The sequence below is a fragment of the Temnothorax americanus genome, unplaced genomic scaffold, assembly GCF_048541705.1.
Source record: "Temnothorax americanus isolate GAGA-0224 unplaced genomic scaffold, ASM4854170v1 Scaffold53, whole genome shotgun sequence".
In the NCBI taxonomy this organism is placed as follows: domain Eukaryota; kingdom Metazoa; phylum Arthropoda; class Insecta; order Hymenoptera; family Formicidae; genus Temnothorax; species Temnothorax americanus.
In genome coordinates, this window is record NW_027509688.1 from 773,714 (window position 1) to 794,419 (window position 20,706).

Here is a 20,706-nt window from a genome sequence, read left to right on the forward strand (position 1 = left end):
GATTTTTGTCCCTAGCCGGCAAGTGTTTGTATATTTTTTTATAATTTTCAGGCTGCAGAGTTATGATTTTTTATGATTAGTATAAGCCAATTTAATATTTAGATCAAATGTAATTGAGAATTTCGAACTAATGATTGTGGTACGCAAATTTCTGAAAAACGTGAAATGTAAATAAAAGTGTAATTGTAAATGAAAGAATAGATAAGTCTTTTAATAATTCATTTCAAGTCTACGTTAAATCCTTTAATAATTCATAACATATTAGTTAGTTAAGAATAATAAATTCTTTACTTATTCTAGTATGAGTAATCATTAAGGTAATTAATACGAGAGATCATGGATATAAATCATGTATTATAATAAATTAATATTTTTTTTATTAAATGTAAGTTAAAAAAATATATAGACCGTTTTCTTAAATATCTATTATCTTATTAATGAAAATATGTCTACACCTAATCTCTTATTTTACGATTCATATATCATATATGTTGAACAAATATAAATACAATATCTAAAGCATGTTTCATAACAATTTTGTGTGTAAGAATTATATTATTATAGAGATTAGTTATAGTACATTTAAAGATTATTTTACAGATCTCATAATAATTATACATATGCTTGTTGCCACACTAATATGTCTACATATATATATATATATATATATATATATACATAAAATATATATATATATATATATATATATATATTATATAAAATATATAAATAAATTGATATATACTGATATAAAGAAAATTCATGCAACTGGCAATATTATATTCATTAGTAAACAGTAAAAATTAATAAAGCAATTAGTAAATTATATTCGTAAAAAGATTGATGTATGAATCGTAAGATTATTTCGTACATTATGTAACAATGCGAAACATAATTCCCCTCGTCAAGTGCGTCTATTTATTAATATATTTCAATATCTTCGTCAAGACTATTGTTATTGTTGGTATTCCATAAAAATGTCATCTGGTAAATCAGCAATAAAATCCAAAAGTGTATCGTAGGATTTAAATTTTTTATTGTCCACTGCAATTGGACCTGCATGAATACACGGAGTAATTAAAGAAACGGATAACTACTAACGTAATTAGAAATACAAAAGCATATTGCAATCATGTACGTTATATGATCATTGAATTGTGACTCTTATTATTCATATTTCTTAAAATAAAATGTTTAAACACGCACAATTACTATTTAAATTCCGTAATAGAAGACGTGCACAAACAATAACGTACCTTTGAAATTGAGATTGAAAGCCTGGAATAAAAATGAGACGTTCAAAGAAATTATAACCTATAACCATGTGTCTATCCTTGTCTATCATTATTGTCTATACAAGGACAGATATAGAATTTGGTTGGTAATACAAACGGCTTTAGGATCCCCTTAATTAAGTGGCTGCATCCAGAAACAAAAATAAACCGAGCTAAGGTTTGGAATACACCCTGACCGACAGTTGTTTGGTAAACGTCGTTATCACTCGTTGCACAAGTATATTTCTATCATAAAAGCTGCGTAACGACACTTACCAATTAAATGAATATATAAACTATAACAACTGTCGATACGTATACAGAGAATACTGCCCCGGCTTTTTACAGTTCTCGATGTAAGTGCCTACCTCTCGTCACGTAAACCACAAACAAAGAAAATCGGACTGCCATCTTGTCGACATTGCATTATCGATCGTCTCAGATTCCTTATAAATTTTTCTTGTGTTTCATCTACTGCCTTTTTACGACGACAATTAAAATGGCTCTCTATACTTTGTATACATGCATTTTTAAGTAATTTGTCACAAAGTTTGCAACGTGCCATAAACTCGTCTTCTCTCGAGAAATGTTATTGCCAAAGTGGGTAGGTGTCGTTTTTCCATTTTAAGTAATTTTCTTCATTAAATGGAGGAGTGCCATAGTGGTATAAGTCAAATTTTTTAAGATATTGACTCGTGTGCATAGATGCAATCTATACAATATATAAATTTCATACATATGTGTTGCGCACGTGGATTATACACATTGTATATGGGTACAGAACGCCGATTCCGAACGGCTAGATTTTTTAGAGAAGTTATCTTTGGAAGACATACTTTCGGTGGTTTGCCATTGCCTTCCGAGAGGAGAACGAGCGAATATAATTTTTCTATCTTTACCGGGAATCGAACCCGGGACCTTTGGCTCAATAAACCAGAGTGCGCTGTCTACTAAGCTCGTCCTCTTTCAACAAACACACTACACCTATTAATAATATAATTCTTATTCACACAAAATTATTATTCAAACATACTATGGATATTGTGCTTATATGTATTTGTTTGACACTAATGTACAGAAATAAATCATAAAACAGAAAGAAATAAACACATACTAATTAATAAGATAATAGATATTTAAGAAAACAATTCATATATTTTCTTTAACTTACAATTGATCAAAGAAACATAAATTGATTACAATATATGGTTTATACATTCCTGATCTCTCATATTGATCACCTTGATAATAATTATTTATACTAGAAAGTGAAGAATTAGTCGTTCTTAACCAAATAATATCTTATACAAATAATTAAAAGACTTAATGTGGACCTCTTCTTTTATTTGCAATTGCAATTTTATTTACATTTTATGTTTTTCTTTAGAAATTTGCGTACCACAAACATTAGTGCGAAATTCTTCATTATACCTATTTGATCTAAAAATTAAATTTGCTAATACTAAATATATAATTTATAAAATTAATTGTTATTAATAAATTAAAAGACAGTTTCTATATGTAATTAGTAAATTGGTAAAAATATAATAATCACAGCGATTAATAAATTATGTAACAATATAATTTGAAGGATATGGAAAGCGAATATACGAAATATGTAACAAAATTGTACATTAAAAGACGTTATTAAAGTTGCTGCAAGTATCATTAAATACTTTGTTACTGATATTTTTATTTTAATACTATTATTTTCGAAGTTCTTTACAATAATCCTCCACTTCTATATATTTACTGGCTCATATTCTTGTAGAATGTATTATTCAAATATTTTTTTTTTTTTAATAAAAAGAATCTCGCTAAATGCACGCACCAGTGTGACAAACTGTTGTAGATTGACTAAGAAAATATAGAACATGATTATGAAAACAGACCATTTAAATCTCTGTCCGCGGAAAAAGATGGTTCAACCATCAGTGTTTCTTTGTTAAGACTGTTATATAAGATCGTATATAATACTGGATTTACGTATTAATTTACATTGTCGATACATATATTTACTGCACAATTATTTACAATTTATTATCGCATATTATAAAAAATAAATACTATGCTATACAATATTTTCTAATTTGCAATTTGCAATGTAATGCAGTTTTATTTAAAAAATCATGGTAGCAAGTTACTTACTTGCAATTTTACTAGTTTAATATGAATAGGTGTACTTGCCGATATTATCTACTAAAAATTAATACATATGGATTGTGCACTATTATGTATAACATTGCAGAAGTTAAAATATCAATAAATAAAAGAACGATATGATATTGCGCAGATGATTAAATACCGTGAGCCAAATGTCCGAATGTATGTGCAATTATATTATTCGAATATTTGAACGTTGACAGCTGTAATTTTAAGTTCATCGCGTATATCAAATTCTGATTTATATTATACAATTCATAGAGAAATAAGCAAGATTATACTCAATACAAGAATTGTGTTATCTTGCAATAATATATTACTCTGCACGTAGCAATCAAGTAGTTCAAGTAACTTTATAATTATACTATATATATGTCAAAGAAACATTGCAATATGTAATACGTGTATTAATAATTCCTTTGAGGGATATCTCCATACGTTATTGTTAGCAAGTGTTGCTAAATATGGCGTGCATATTAAAAAAAAAGCAAATCTTACTAATATTGTTTATTAAGAAAATTGCGCCTAAATATTTTTTATTCATTCTCTCTAATAATATTAATATGATACTTTAGGGACATAAAAACTGTAGGAGTTATTTTTTAAGCTAATTTACTAAGAATAGAAAGAAGAATACGTTATATGTTCAGATAAATTTGTTTCTTTTATTCTCAAATTATAGAATAATATCAATTTTTCTGATTTCAAAAAATACTATTATCTTGCAACTCTTATGAAAACGATTTTTTAATACAAAACTGTAGAACAATCCTCTTCAAAACATTTATGTAATTGTCTCTCACTTGTTGAAGATAATCAGAATTAATTTAAAAAAAGTAATAAATAAGTAAACGCTCGTTACAGTAAAAACAATATAAGAAAGGCAAAAGGCCAATGTACGAACACTAAAGGATGTTACCGTAAATTATTCTGTAGTATTCTGTTTAATGGTAGACGAAACAAAGTGCACGTGTCGACTATATTAATTGTAAGTCTTCTTTAGCACAATAATATTTAAGCAGAGAATATAAACGGCATAATATAAAGAGAATTAAAACATAGAAATATTATTTGAGATATAACTTTATGAATTAAAAATACAAATCGTAATTGATCGAACCAACAAATAGAACTATTAGTTTAGCAGAAACTCCGCTATCGCATATTAGGAGCTTATCTCATAATAGGGGACTTTCCTCTACTAATTCAAGAAACTTTGCGGTACAAATTAAGTCTGCTTTTTAATTTTAATTTATTATTTTGTGTTCGACAAATCATTCCCTGTACAATTCAAGTGCAGTCTTGACGAACACGAGCTTCCCATTTGAAATTGCACAAGAATCACCAAATACGTCGCCACCGTGCCGATCAGCTAATAATCAAAATTATTCATTAAAAAATTTAATTTATAATTAGACTATCAAAACAACATTAAAAATATTCTCACCGAGTGAAAAAAACTGTTATCGAGCGTGAAATATCCGTTAGCTGTGAACTGTATCTTGCGATGTAGCAATTGAAGCGAAAATTCCTCGAGCTGCAACAGATCTATGATAAACGTCGTTACATTGAGTATCTTAAGAAAGTTTCACGTGACTTCGTGTCTTACCTCTGACTTTGTTTCTTTGCCGATCGCGCATCTTAAAAGACCATGTATCACATTGCCCGTTTTTCCTATCTAAAATAAATTTGTAATTGGAACAATGCCGCGCAATTTTGTAAAACATTCAGGGTTTTATTTGCTAATAAAACAAAATATCTCTCGATTAAAACAATTCGATCAAAATATGATATAAACGCGAGCTTATGTTATTATACTGATTATCCTACCTCGTTCAAAATCTTGGTAGTTATGTTTGTGAGAAGAGAAATGGGATAAATCAGGAATATTAACCAGATGAAAGTATTACTAAGAGTCTCGTACTCTAAGATATTATCGGTCATCAACAGAGGCGAGAAAAGATAGTAGCCGTTATATATGAGTGTCAGAAAGAGAAAAGTAAAGCCGAACAATACTGGTAGTGAATAGAAATCCGACACATCCTCGGAGATCTCGCAAAGATGACAGTGCATATCTCGTAGTTGCAGCAGTTGATGAACTGTGGAATTGCTGAATACAACACGACGCGTTTGATAGAGAGATTGCGGTCGAAGATCAGGTGTGCCGACCCTGGTGAGGCTCTGTATCGCTTGATTCACGTCAGCGAAATCGGCTTGTATAATCGTGACCAACAAGAAGTACTGTATCAACAGCCAACCCACGTGAAATGTCGGCAAAATGTCCGACAGCCAGGAGACCGGGCCCGTGTGAAAGGCTAGGATCTCGGTGATCAGGAGAAGAATCAGCAAGCAAACCTTTAAGATGCAGACGATGATCACAGCGCAGAAGATATGCTGTCGTCGCAGCGGTTGATACAGATGATACAGACAATCCATTTCGTGCTCGACGTTCATTAATCGATTAGCGATCCGCACCAGGGACTTCTGATCGATGCAATAGATGAATAAAATCGTGCAGATCACTAGAGAGCCAAGTACAGTTTGCAGAACCTCGATGCCTACAGTCAAGTTTGACTTATTTTCATATTCCAAATTGAGTCTGAATGGTATCGACAAATAGTTCGAGGCGATTATTAAGCTACTCAATACGACATTGTATACGATGCCAAATTCAGAATACTGAAATGTGTATAACGATCTCTTCTTCCGCGTGACGATATGATGGGCAAACGTGGCGAGACCGATGAGCTTGAAAAATATTATCGACATCTTAAGCATCCAAAATGAATTTTGATGTAACTCTGATTTTATTTTGATCACTTTCTGTTTACTAATTTTTCCTGCGGCGGGATTATCTTTATTTAAATTTTTGAAGAAATTGTTAATTTTATAGGCATCCATGACGATTGAATTCTCAACCGAATCGAAGACATTTTTGCAGCCATTATCTTCTTCCATAATTAAACTTGAAGTTAATATCTATTTCTTTTCTTCATTATGTCTCGTCAACTCTCTTGTGCATATTCACATGCATTATTCCATAATAATTTATAAATATCTTTTATATTTTAATTCGGTTTCTTGTACAAAGTTTTTTTATGAGACATTCGTGCGTAAAAATTTTTTCAATTTACACACTTTTGTCAAAAAATTTCACACATGCGTTATGAATTGATAATATAAGAGTTTTATTTTATCGATATCTATCTTTCCAGTTGCTCTGAATCCAAATTAATTGCGATTTTTTGAACGTCATATAAATTACGATCAATTACGAGTCTCGTAAATCTATAATACGTGCACTCGAGTCTGTTACGCTTTATTATTACGAAGTTACACTGAGCATACGCAGCAATGCTTCCGCAAAAGGCAAACATTATGAATGCAAAACATTATTAATTATTAAGTTCGTAAAAGTCATAAACGTGTAATAAAAAACATAAGTCGATATTTCAGCTCTATATCAGCCGACACCAGATCCTACGATAAAAATAGTCGGTTGCTATAGTGCATATGATGTATCGCTAGAGACTGGAATATTTATTGCCTGTACATATGACACGAAGTACGTACAATAAGAATAAAGAATACGTTCTCTATATTTTTTCTACCTGTAATGTTAAATTATCATGCTAATTAATATAAACATAACTCAAAATAACAGTTTCTCACAATTGCATTATATAGTTAACAATGTCAACGTTATGTCATCGTCATTTAGTGTAATTTCTTATAAATTATGTAAAAATATTTCAGCATTAAATATCTAAGTTCTTCCGCTCTTCAGGAAGTTCCTATTAAAATAATAAAACTATACATTTTTATGCACGTTTTCCTGCATAAAATATTTCTTTTATCGTCAAAGAGAACTTTACCTTGTGATTTATCTGTCTAAAGTCATCTGTAAAAGTCATCATAAAAACTTAAAAATCTTTCGTATGTAATTCCGTATATAATTTACATTGTTAATTTACATAGATTTTTGAAAAAATTAGATGTCTTTCTTTCTAATTTAATTTATAGCTAATTAGTTTTTCTCATTATTATATATTAGATATACTTTTTCCATTTATATTCATGATTTAAATAGAAGCATTTTTTAGGTATTTATGTTTTTCTTGTAGAATAATTTTATAACTAATATCTATCTAAAGTTTCTAGACTATCCATCAAATCTACTATTTATCAAATTATACATTGTAGCAAGATACATTCGAGTTCAGATTATATACTTATCTATAATTCTACAGTATCTGCTTAATGTGCAAGTTCATTACACATATTAAATCGAACATTTGCATCAGACCTTCCCGGTAATGTCAATTTCGCTGCGCGTGTACTTCGAGTGCGACACTACGCGTGTCTCTTGTGTGACTATCGTGTTTCTTTAACAATATTTCAGCTTTTAAATAATGTTTGAGACATTATAAGCTAAACTAATTCCGTCAACTCTGAATTTATCGTACTGCAACAAAGTTATTAACTATATTATAAATTATTTGTATATATAATTAATCAGTGAAACGTCTGAAAGTCCATTATTTATCCATCCTTAAGAAAGACATATAGGTATGTATAACTGATACTTTCGTCCAATTGTTAATGTTTCTCGAAAATCATCGAGGTTTACAAATCGATAGCCAGAAATTCGCATTTTTTATTGTTCTACACTAATTAATAATTTGATAATAATGTTTATTGTTAAATATATATCTAAACTGCCTAAAAATAACTTTTAATAAGTGCAAAATTTTACATCTTCGATAAAAATAAAATAAAAAATAAAATTAAAATAACTTTCTATTAGTATTTTTTTTCTTCAAATTTTATGTAGAATATATTTTAATATTACATTTTAATATTAATAATAACATTTTATTTTTAGTATTGTGAAAGATTAAACTTTACAATTTAGTATTATATGCCAAGATTTTACTAATCTTAAACCTGCGTTAATCAGGACTTATTTATTTATCTATTTATTTAATTTTTAATATTAGTTTCTCTTAATTATCCATTTTTATGTATGCATTTTAAGATTTTTTTATATTAATACTTTCATAAATAGTTCTAAGCAAAATTTTTTACATATATATATGTATAAATACTTTATCAAGAGTCATTTTTTTAGTAGTGTAACATTTTAATCAAAGTATCACATATATCGCTCATACAATATCGATCAAACACAACTGCTTGTTTTTCTTTCATCATTCATGCATCTTATTAATTTCGACAGTAACTAGCTTCTCATTTTTCAAGCTGTAATTAGTGGACATTCTATCGTACAAAAAATAATATTAATAATATTATTAATATATTTTATTATCATATATCTCAATAAAAAAAATTCTAATTCACCAACCTGATGCGCAACGAGCGGAGATATTCAAGAACGTAGCTACAAAAATAAAATTTAAATTAAAGAAGTGCTCAAAATAATCAATATTTCAAAAGATAATTTTTATGCACCTCTAATTCGTTTTTCAATATAAAACATTTAGCAATATAATTATCTATTTACTGAAAAAGATCTTTACAGAAGTAATTTTAAATAATTTCTCTTTTTTTAATTATTTTTAACTTATCGAGATAAAATCATCTGTATATAAATGGAAAAGAATTATTATGCAGATAAGAGATGATACTCACCCCAAGGTTGCTCCGCCGGGGCTCGATGTCTCTCTCAGACCTTTCTCCTTCTCTCAGGACGTCAGGCCTCCTTCTCCTCCTCCTTCTTCTCCTTCTTTCACCGCACAGGACACTCGCGAGAAACACTCGCGGATAGTAAACTACAATCACGCGCGGACTAATTACGTGTAGCAGTAAAAGTTTTTTTCGCGCGATACTGCACGGCATTCCCGTTTATAAAGCCCATGAGAAGAATATTCCGTCAAATACGCCGTAATATTTTTCAAATAGACTTTTAAAAAGTTCTTTAGTCCGATTATTGTACGACACGCCCGAAGCAAACACGACGAACCGGCTGCGATTCGTTTATTAAATTAAATCGGCGGACGAGGGTATGTTAGCTTCCCCGTCTTTGGATTTTTATCCAAGCAGAACAAGAGTTTTGCTTGGGTAAAATCCTTGAGATACTGGGCCTTCCCACCTCGCCAAGGTCGTACCCATGGAAAGGAAGTTTTTTAATTTTTGAGTGTTTTTTTTTACGTATAATTTACAAACAAAATTTTATTTTTTTATTAAAAAAAACAGGTTCAAATTTTGACTCGATGTGTTCTCGGAGGGTTAAAGGTAAGTTGGTGTTAAATTTGGCAATGATCGGTAAAGGGGTTACTGATTTTTGCATAAAAAGTGTACAAGTTATACATGCAATCTTATACATATAAAGTATCATTAAAGGAAGGTTGTTTTGAATTTTGAGAAGATTGGTGAAAAGCAATTAAAGTAATTTAAATTGACCTGACTGGCAATATATATAACGTCTTTCCGATATGAACATTGAAAAACTGTGAGCCAACTTGGTTTGTCGGATTCACACAGCACTTTTTTCAGATCAATATCGAGACATCATTAATTTTGACCATGGTTTTGGTCAGTTGATGAAATTTCTAAATTAAATAGTTTTTAAATTTCATTGCGAAAAATATTACCCCAGCCAGGGTTTGAACCTGGAACCTCCCGTATACCGTGCGGGATGGAGAAAGGGAGAAGGGAGAGGGAGAGGGAGAGGGAGAGAGAGAGAGAGAGAGAGAGAGAGAGAGAGAGAGAGAGAGAGAGAGAGAGAGAGAGAGAGAGAGAGAGAGAGAGAGAGAGAGAGAGAGAAAGAGAGAGATGGAGGGAGGGAGGGAGGGAGAAAAAGGAGAAACCCGGAGGAGAACCGCAGCGTGCGAGTGAGCGGGTGCTCGCTACAAACAAATTAAATGCTATGCTGTCTCCAAAGCGGAAAAGCTTGCGGTTGTAGAAGGGTTGGACTTCAATGCACGGAACTTTGTACAATTTGCTGGAATCAAGGCTGCTTAAACGTACCGATATGTCCAGATGTTTATGAAGATGAACCTGGAACGGAATGATCCCGGTGGCCGCTGTCAGGTTTCTCTCTGGTGTGGTAGTCATTTATATAATAAAGAAAAAAAGGGAAACATTAAGAAACTAAAGCGGGAAATCATAGCATACATATTAGCATATAAGAAAATTAAATTGTAACCCCTCAAGAAAAAAAAACACAAATAAATAAATAACGAAAAACTTCGTAAACCTCAGTTTTTCTTCTTCCGCGGGGGAAGGAATGTTGTGAGCGCACAACGAATTAGAGATTAAGGGCTCAGTCACAATGAGAAAAATATAAAATAAGATAAAGAAATAAGGAATAAGGCATGTTGTATCTCACTTTAATGTACGTGTACTGAAGTGAGATGCGACATTCCTTTATTCCTTAAGTATTGCACTTGGCAACTCCGAGTTGCTGACGCGAAGACCTGCATAAGTTTCGGGAATGACCAAATATGGTCATCCCGGACATCACCTGCCCGTTAGACCTTTGATCGCGGTATCAAAAACGCTGACAAATAAGACAGCAATACCGAACGGATAAAGCGCCCGCCTTTCCGACGAGCGGCGGGCGGTCGTCAGTTAACAACGAAACGGTAACGTGCGTCTATAAAATTGTTAAGTACTTCGCGAGTATCGGAACTAGAATAAAGGAGAACTGTTGTAAAATATCAAAGGGAAATATATTTGGCTCAATTGTGATACACATCGTGACGACTTATTCTCCGACCCGGTATCCTAGAATCCTGTGCCGAAACACTCCCCGTTTACGGCACAACATCATACATTTTACTAAAACACCAAAATATTCGAGAAAATTAATTTTCTTGAGACCATTTTAAAGACAAATGATAATAAAACATATCTACCCTTAATTAGGGCTATTTTTTGTGTGCATAGCTTAAAGCTAAGTAACGTTGACAGAAACAATTAAAAACTGTAAGTTTCAAGAAAAATAATAATAAAAATGGTAATAAACATTACAATAAGACATGTATAACTACATATATAACTACTTTTTATGTGCATAACCTAAATAAGGTATCAAAGTATAACGTTGATAAAGACAATTAAAAACTGTACATTTTTATTTCAATATTGGGTCAATAAAAATATGTGCATTAATAAATTCTATTGTCCAGTCATATATTGAAGAATTTATTCATTATCTTTTACAACTGTTGTTTTTTCGGACACGTAAAGTCCATCCAAAAACTTTCTAATATCCTTATTCTTTACCGTCGTTGACTGTTGAATGAGAGCAGCTAAAATATAGAATACAATGTTTAACGTTGCCAAGTTTATTTATTTGTTCGAACTACCGGTACTTATACGTATTAAAGTATTTACCTGAACGAGATACGTCCTCCAAGGAATTTCCTTCTATGATCAACTCGTCCTTCTGTTTGCCGGAATTTGCGACAGTCACACCTGGTGCCATTTTGACACGGCGTATGAATTTCTCGCCCAAAAAGTTACGGATTTCTATAACCGTATTATTCTCCGTAGTCACGCAATTGATAGGAAAATGGGCGTATACAGCTCGCATTTTATATTGGTAGCCCTTTTTTACGCCTTTAAGCATATTCTCGATATGCGAGCACACTGTACGAACAGCAGCTAATTCTTGTTTCGCACCGGACCATTTTTCTACCTTCAGTAACCTCGGGCTGATCATCTGAAATACAGAATAAAGAATATTCACTTATATAAGACATAAATACAAATGTTGCAACATTTTGATATAAATTGCAAATATTTCAGATGTTGATTTATCATTTATGGGAAATGAAGGGGAATCCAAATTCTCATCACAATGGATACAATTACTCCAGTTTGTTCGTTTAAAATTAGACGATTACTGGAAGACAATTTTCAAGAAACACATCATATCTTTTGTAATAATAATATTCTACTTACACGAATGTCAAGCGCAAGGTGCTTGAAGGATCGTTTCAATACGCCTCTTGGTCCTTTCACCGTTACCAGACGGGACTTGACGGTAACAGTCAATCCCTTTGGGATTTTAACCGTTTGATTAGTATCGATTAGCTTCATTCTGTAACATAAATAATTTCATATATTTACACTTTTTGTAATATACGACCTATGCCTAGACTGCCACAAGATATAGTACCCAGGTAGCAGAATAATGTCTAGAGACGTCATTAAGACGTTATTAAGACATCATTTGACGTCACTCTGCTACCTGGGTACTGTAATTATAGAATACAACAGTATTGACAGTAGCAATTATCTATATAGCTGCTAGATTTTTTTAAGTCCTGATAATTATGTTTCCGTTAAAGAATACGATAAATATAAATTGAGTATGAAAATACAAATATGTAGGTGTGTCTTTAATTACAAAAGTTTGAAAACTACGTGCTACAATTGTTTATATTTACTACCCTTTTATCAATAAATATAGCGCTATTAAAAATAAGAACTTTTATTCTCACTGCACAAAATAACTTGTAATAAGAATATATCGCTGTCAATTTGATCGTTTATTGTAACACACAGGTGGAACACATTCTTTACGATTCTCAATAGTTTACCAGCTTATAGATTAGATCAGGTTAGTAGCGCTCAATACCCCATGTTCACACGAATCGATAGGATCAGATAGATGAATAGAAGTTGCGTGATTTTTCGCAAATTTGCGTATTAATTTTTCACATGTACCTTCGCTTGTATATGCCTTTATTTAAATAAAAACACATGTAAATCTCAAAGCGACTCGACAATCATAGGCTGCGGTCCATTTGACGCTACAAATGCTTCAAAGCGTTCTTTTTCTCCTTCTTTCTTCATTGAAAGAAAGGAGAAAAGAAATGCTTCAAAACATTTGTAGCGTCAAGTGGACCGCAGGACCGCAGCCATAGACGCGTGGGACGCGTGTGCACCTCGCTGTTATTAGACGGCTAATAAAAAAAAAAGATAATATTTTGCGGCGAAAGAGTGAAATACGACAATGCGAAAAACACACAATTCGAATTATTATATTCGACGCATCGACGGATTGATGCGGATTCTACAAAATATTTTTCATCGTAAAAACTTCGTTACCTTACCTCCACCTTACCTGACCTTATACCTCGTGGTCCACGTGGTCCACCATACAATACACATACACCGGAAAAGATCGAGGCACGGAGACTACGGAGAGGGGAAATCTACCAACGCATACCAACGCTAGTATGCTTCGTACAGAGAGATGCAGAGACCTCTATGAAGTTGGCCGGACAACTTCAACGTAACGACCTTAAGGGCCTTGGCACATAGAAAAACTTAAGCAGTTAAACTTAAGCGGTAAAAAATCAACGGTATGGATTCGCTACCGCTTAGGGCCGTGCCTTAAGTTCTTGAGTGTGATTGGCTGATTTGCTTTTCAGAAATGGACGAATATTTTTATTTCACCCTTTGCTTTATTCGGCGTCCAGAACATGGTAAACGAATGTTTTGAGATATATATAGTTAAGAAATAAAGATAGTAAAATTCTCACTGATCGCAAGGAAATAATATCGCTCTAGATAAGAGAAGAACGATGATCGTGTTGGAATGAGAGAACTTTAAAAACAGGTGCAATAAGAAATATAGATAACAGTATAGGATCACCGGCTATAAAGATGCCATCTTAAAGCAGCTGAAGAATTGCTTGAAAAGGGTAATTTTAAAGGCCTGGATAAGAAATTGATTTATATTCTGGAATTTTTGTTCTATATTATTGTTATTATTATGTTACAGATCAATGAGAATGTACTGCTATTAATAAGCTAAGGAGCGACTTGCAGATAAAAATAATTAAATGTATTACGTGATTTAGGGTTAACCGGACTGGTACTCGGATTATAATGTTCGAACCCATGTCTCGCAAAAAAATATGGATGCAATCAGACAATATTTAGGTCGAAGTGTCTAATATTTAATAAAGTTTCTTTGTTTAGAAATATAATTATAATGAGAGTAAATATATGAGCTTAAAATATTCAAGTTTAAGGACGTTCTCTCGTCCCCATACTAGAGAAAATCGATTTTCTTAGGATTTTCTTGAAACTGTGAATATACGTTAATTTAAGTGTGCTTTATGCGCGGTATAAATTTCAGTACCTCTTCCGGTATAAAAAAAATAAAGATACTGAGCCTCAAAGTTTCAAAAAAAAATTTTAAATTTAATTTTTTTTAGTTTTGGCATTTTTTCCTTATAGAACTCGACGAGAGGAGCAACTTTGGTCCTCTTGGCCAACCTTATTGTATCTCTTACCGTTTGGCCTGGAAAACCTTTTTATTAGTAAAAGTTGAAACTTTGAGACTCAGTATCTTGATTTTTTATACCGAAAGAGGTACTGAAATTTATACAACGCAGAAAGCACACCTAAATTAACGTATATATTCACAGTTTCAAGAAAATCCTAAGAAAATCGATATTCTCTAGTATAAGGACGAGAGAACGTCCTTAATTACTCAATTAAATGTTAATTGTTTAAATCTATACAAAACTTTTGAATATAATGTAAAATTATTACACTTCTCAACAAAAACAAAAAAATGCACAAGACTGAGAATAATCGTTTCACCTATTTTTTTTTGGACGCTGAATACGATTCTGTTTACCATTGCACTTACTGTTTACTGCTCTATCACGTCACAATTTTGAGAAATTTGCAGTTAAGTTGCAAAAAAGGGCAATTTTATTATAACATTTGATATCCGCTAAAAGACTACGATTATTGTCGGCCTTGTGCTCGAAACAAAGTAACTTTTTGTTGAACAGTGTTATCAGTATATCTAAAAAATTATTATCTCTTCTTTTATCATTCCACATGCACCTATCTCAAAATAACCAATAAGTCCTCTTCGTCACTTCAAAAAAATGAAGACTAAAAATAATTTGTTTTTCTTTCAATTTTGCAATTCACTTACAATTAGATCACCGTATACTATATTAATATTTTGATAGGATTATATTATAAATGCCAGTTACAAACAAATTAAAAACTTAAAAAAAATCATGATTTGTGCATTAATGTACGAATTGTCTAACACACGTCCCTACCGGAAATTTCCATCAAAAACAATCAAATGCGAATCATTTATCCGCATTTTTACGATTTAATAAGCATGTATCTGATGATATCCCAAAAATTCAGATCAAAATGTTATATGTTTATATACGCAATATATCCGCTTATGCAAGTTAAAAACTTATCGAACTTTATTGTAATTTATTAGCATATATGTGCATGTCTGTATATACGGATGGCAAATTTGTACGTATTTAAAAGCACAGAAAATCTATGTACGTATGTATTTGCAATTTCCAATAAAATTTTTATCCGCATTTGTACGCGTCTACATTTCATATTCGCTTAAATCTGTGGATACGAATAGATACGGCCAAGTTTTTTTATACGCATTTGTTAGAAATTTCCGGTAGGCATCTCTTACACTTGTATATGTGTAATATCTAATATCTCTCTATATTATATGAAAAATATTTAAAAGTCTGTTTGCTAGCCACGCCTGTATTTCTCTGATTCAGCAACAAACCACGGCTTTAAAAAAAGATACATTTCGTTATTAGGATCTACTTCAGTACAGTCTAACTTTCCCTTGGATGGATGCCGTTCAACTTTATATATGCGTTTATCATAATCTTCAGTGACCTTGTTTTTGATAGTTTTAAGCACCGTAGTCAAGTACTTTTTGCATGCTCCCACATCACAGGGAGGCTGCAATAATTTCACATTAATACTACGTCCTTAAACTTTGTTATACAAGTTTTTTAACATAATTATTTATTTATATACCTCTGAGAGCCTTAACAGATCAGCCATAGAATATTCCTGTATCGATTTCACTGTGTTAGTTTTGTTGCTAAATCCAATTACAATTCTGTTTGTATTCGCCAAGAAATTCGTACTCCAACACTTTATTACAGTGGAAGGTTTGCAACCCGAGTGTTTATTTGGTATAAGAAGCGTCTTCAATCCGATCGATTCAAAAGGTTTGCCAATAAGTGTATCCGTTATAGGTTGTTGTGAAGAAATAGCATCTATTTTTGCACCGTATAATAATGAAACATTGCTAAAGTTTGCTTTAAACATACAGTAAAATTCTCCGCATTCATTAAGCGGTATTGATGAATCTGGTTCATGTAACGGATGATCTAATAAAAAAAAATATGTATAATTTAAATAAATTAATTATATGAATACAATAAGTAATCCATTATTTTGTTTGCTAAATGTATATCTAAAGTAAAAGCGACAAATGATCAAATTTTCATATACGTATTTTAATGTGAAATACCTGCTGTTATGTATTGCCGAAATTTGTTTATTCTTGAAGAAATTTTATTTTCTAACACTGTTGCATTGTCTTGACCACGTTCTCTTTCATCTGGACAAAATTCGCATAAATATATTGTACCACGGTATTTACTAGCACAAATAATCCATTTCTCACTTTTTGAATCTGGCCAAAACATCAGTTTTTCTATTACCTCATGAGAACAAATGAAATCGATGTCCAACCTAATGAATATTATCTCTGATTATATAAATTAAAATAGCAAAAATAACTTCTTTGTGTATAACGTGTATTAAATATATGCTATCTACATATAGAAAATTTTGTAGAATACATTATATATTTAAATAATATATACATAAATATATAAATGATCATCGATTTATCAACGTACCAACGTTCTTCATCCTGTTTTGATAATGGCCTCGCAATTCCATGAAAATTAACGCTAATAATCCACCTTAATATATTTTCGAATATGATATGCGAAGGTGGCTTGTGACGGGCAGACGTACAATTTATATTGAGATCGAAATTTACATTGTTAAGATCCGAAGGAGGAATATAATATTTTAGTTGCGATAAATCAGCACGATATTGCAAATCACTATCGACACTAAAATGTCCGATCAATTCCGTCGTTGCATGAACTGGCGGACTTGTATGAAAAACTACTCTCTTTGCCATAGCTCGAATCCTTTTATTATCTCCGCAATAGCACAAAATCTCGTTTTAGAACTTATAAGAGCTGAATACTCGATTTTTACTGTGACGATGCTGCGTGTGTTGTTTCCGCTGATGAAGGAGAGTTACTGGAAATATAGACATCAAGGAGAAATTTGAAACGGATAATACCAATATGTTTGTATACAACTTTTTGTAGATATATGGAAATGGTACGTACCTATACGATATAGATGAAACATTGAAAACTATATATACATACATACATTAAACGTATTAGCGCAAAAATATGTTATAAACATCTTAACCGAATATGTAAGTACATATTCTTAGTTATTAAGTTAATAACTAAGCACTCGCTAATGTTCTATATATCGTTTATATGCTCTAACACTCTCAACAAAAAGTGTGCAAAGTGTGCAAAAAAGTGTTTGATTCCAAATATAAAATCGGTTCAGAAAGATAAATAATAATTCAATTATATCTATTTATTTATCCATATATATCTATGACTTTGTATACATGAGATGTATTTAATTTTAAAACACTTTCCCGTCAACTCTTAATCGATTTTTTATATCGATCCTAGCGATTTTAAGCGATTGCAACAATGATTTTAATTTAGATCAAATACATCTTATTTTATATTAATACATATGGCGATGGTGTGATATTTATAGAGATTTATTAAAAATTGTTCCTTTTTAAATGACATGACTATACGTCTCTTGACGGCAAACTGTTAGATCGATTTCTAAAACTTTTGATCAGATTCGAGATTGTTGAACAATAAGTTTGTTACAATCAACGTACTACAATCTTCTTTATAAAATTACTATTAATATTTGGATGAATTCGTTACGCAGTAATTTTTAACGCTGTAACTGTATATTGGTGATGGTATCAAAGTGTTTATTTTTGCGTTGTTATATTACGTTATTCGCAAAATTTATTAAATTCACTTCATTGATATATTCTAATTTTTGTTGGAAAATTATCACTAGCAGCTCAGTATGACTTGAACCAAATTCTGATTAATTGTGATGAAATATGGATAACATGAATAACAGACACACAATGGGATACCATTGCTCTGAAATATGCAATCTAAAGCAGCTGAAGAACAGCTTGAATAACTTCAAACAAAAAAATTGACGGAGGAAGAAATTCTTATACCTTCTACAATTTTAGTGCTCTACATTATTATTATATTACAGTCAAGATGGGATTCTTCTCTTGTAGACATCGTATCCAGGACAGCAAAGAGTCTTTTGTAGATGTGCCGGTAGCGCACATTGCAAAGTACGTGCCATCGTCTTGTTCATGAACCGCAGGTGCAAGAGAGAGCTACTTCTTTCTTATCCCAGAAAGGTATTCTAATATTTGAAACGTCTGTAAAAGAAAAACATTTTCTATTAAAAAGTCCGCTAGAATAATAAATAATATATTGAAATATTTATATAATTATGCTATATTATGATTAATAATTATTATTTTAATAATAATTATCACATATATGATAGTAATATAATTATATGCAAGTAACAATCTCTGAATTAGTAAGTAATTATTTACCATCAGGATTTTCGCGAACGTTCTTCCTTTCTTTAGCTGCTCCCTTCACGACAAAATAATCTATACATTGATCGACGACCCAAATTGTATAAGATCCTTCAACAAAAATCGGAATATCACGAGGCTGCATTCGCAACAGTTCCTCCTGCATACTACTCATTGCGGATACGATCAAAGAATCCTCGATGGCATCCTCCACATCCTTGGTCTTGAAGTCTGTGATTATGGTCTGTACATCCACGCTGGAGATCTTACTCGTCGCTAGTCTGGCGAGCACCCGCGGATCCTTAGGCGCCGGTCTGGGATTCAGATTGGCGAACTTGGGCATCCAATACATCATCCTCCAGAACTTCTTCAACGGCAGCCCCTGCTGCCCGAAGATGTTGAGCAGCATCTCCTGCATCTCCAAGTCCGGCATCACGCAGTTGTGCTCCATCTTGCAGAGCAGATCGATGGCGATGAACTGCTGCTTGGGGTGCATGAACAATGTCTGGTAGTAGTTGTGGGGGATAAACTTGCCCTTGGGTAGCACGTCCAGCAGGGACTTGTACATAGCCAGGTCCCGGTTCACGCCAAACTCGTGTATGATGTACTTGAGGCGTATGAGGAGCTTATTATATCACCGTTTTTTGAAGATAATGATGATGAATTAAACGATTTTATTCGATATTTTGAGCAAACTTGGGTTGGCGAACGATGTCGTAAACGCAAAAAACGTAAGAAGCCGATGTTTGATTTAGTTTTGTGGAATTTTTATCAAGCGATTATTGATGATGTCATGCGTTCGAACAAATACGTTGAGGGTTGGCATCACTCATTTAATAATAAAGTTCGCGTGGTTCATGCAATATTCAGTAGCTTTATGGATGTGATTAAGGGTGAGCAAGTTATTACGGAAACAACGATTGCTCAAATGAATACTGGGGTTAATGTTGTTGCCAAGAGACGAAAAATATATGCGGTCAAAGATGAGCGAATTACAAATATTGTGACCAGATACGATCAGGCTACGAAAATGAAATATTTAAAACATGTAGCGTCTGTATTGTCCGTGTAATAATTAGGCGTTTATGGTATCGATTATTGTTCTACTGTTACTTTGATTTCTAAAAGATGTTATTACAAATAATATATATTGATTAATAATTAAATATGATTTTTTTGTTTTCCGGTTTTTTCTTCTCCCCCACAGGGGGGCGAAACCTACTGCCTTCACGTATACACATTTATATTACATTGGAGAATTTTTTTCATAATTCTGAATTTCTTTTACGTCTTTTGGTTTTTTCGTCTCCGGATCAAATGTCGCGGATCATTTGTCTTTGGGCCACCTGTTACGTGACCCAAATATTTAGGACAGTAAAACCGGTTCTATTATTGTTTATATCAAAATAAAAACATTAGTATATTATTCACAAATTATTTTAGATGTAAGAATCGGAAAATATTTTTGGAAAAGAAATTATATACTGATCGCGTTACGAACATTTTCTGATTTTCTCTTAACTAATAAATTAGATAGAATCCTACACATTATTAGAATCGAGGCTACGGGATATGGTAAAAATTTAGACATTGATTATTCTCTAGATTTAAGTGTTACTTCATCAATAATTATCATATCGTTGAGTGTATATACATATATACACGGTGTTCCAGGTCAGGTCAATAAAACTACAGGGT

The 20,706-nt window shown here is 32.0% G+C and overlaps 3 protein-coding genes across 8 annotated transcripts; all 3 read right to left on the reverse strand.

Annotated features, from left to right (window-relative positions):
- Positions 1–4,092: 4,092 nt before the first annotated feature.
- On the reverse strand, positions 4,093–7,362 carry LOC143904503 (uncharacterized). Of its 2 annotated transcripts, none has more exons than XM_077419237.1 (4): positions 5,268–7,362; positions 5,047–5,115; positions 4,885–4,974; positions 4,093–4,809 (listed from the first exon to the last, which is right to left on the reverse strand). In XM_077419237.1, exons 1-4 carry the CDS (start codon positions 6,393–6,395, stop codon positions 4,693–4,695), a joined length of 1,404 nt encoding a protein of 467 aa, XP_077275363.1. In that variant the 5' UTR covers positions 6,396–7,362; the 3' UTR covers positions 4,093–4,692. The 2 variants fall into 2 exon arrangements, with proteins under 2 accessions (XP_077275363.1, XP_077275364.1); XM_077419238.1 differs by having other exon boundaries at positions 4,670–4,809; positions 4,885–4,985.
- A 4,151-nt stretch (positions 7,363–11,513) lies between these two features.
- Positions 11,514–13,668, reverse strand: LOC143904513 (large ribosomal subunit protein uL6-like). 5 transcript variants are annotated; one of them, XM_077419248.1, is made up of 4 exons: positions 13,537–13,668; positions 12,369–12,507; positions 11,799–12,126; positions 11,514–11,713 (listed from the first exon to the last, which is right to left on the reverse strand). In XM_077419248.1, exons 1-4 carry the CDS (start codon positions 13,581–13,583, stop codon positions 11,607–11,609), a joined length of 621 nt encoding a protein of 206 aa, XP_077275374.1. In that variant the 5' UTR covers positions 13,584–13,668; the 3' UTR covers positions 11,514–11,606. The 5 variants fall into 5 exon arrangements, with proteins under 5 accessions (XP_077275374.1, XP_077275376.1, XP_077275378.1 ...); XM_077419250.1 differs by having other exon boundaries at positions 13,526–13,664; XM_077419252.1 differs by having other exon boundaries at positions 13,542–13,560.
- Positions 13,669–14,136: 468 nt separating this feature from the next.
- LOC143904509 (evolutionarily conserved signaling intermediate in Toll pathway, mitochondrial-like) lies at positions 14,137–19,639 on the reverse strand (the record flags this gene model as incomplete). The annotated part of the gene is given in 6 exon segments (XM_077419243.1): positions 14,137–16,184; positions 16,263–16,621; positions 16,765–16,988; positions 17,159–18,789; positions 18,791–18,840; positions 19,024–19,639. Coding segments are annotated over 3 exon segments (801 nt in total), but the record flags the coding sequence as incomplete, so codon positions are not given.
- Positions 19,640–20,706: the final 1,067 nt, after the last annotated feature.

Coding starts and splice junctions, on each gene's coding strand:
- LOC143904503 (XM_077419237.1), bottom strand. CDS start 6,395: ATGGAAGAAGATAATGGCTGCAAAAATGTCTTCGATTCGGTTGAGAAT. Junction 4,975..5,046: donor GCAAAGAAACAAAGTCAGAG/GTAAGACACGAA, acceptor GATCTGTTGCAG/CTCGAGGAATTTTCGCTTCA. Junction 4,810..4,884: donor ATAACAGTTTTTTTCACTCG/GTGAGAATATTT, acceptor TTTGATTATTAG/CTGATCGGCACGGTGGCGAC.
- LOC143904513 (XM_077419248.1), bottom strand. CDS start 13,583: ATGTGTATTGTATGGTGGACCACGTGGACCACGAGGTATAAGGTCAG. Junction 12,508..13,536: donor ACCACGAGGTATAAGGTCAG/GTAAGGTGGAGG, acceptor TTTATGTTACAG/AATGAAGCTAATCGATACTA. Junction 12,127..12,368: donor ACCTTGCGCTTGACATTCGT/GTAAGTAGAATA, acceptor TCTGTATTTCAG/ATGATCAGCCCGAGGTTACT.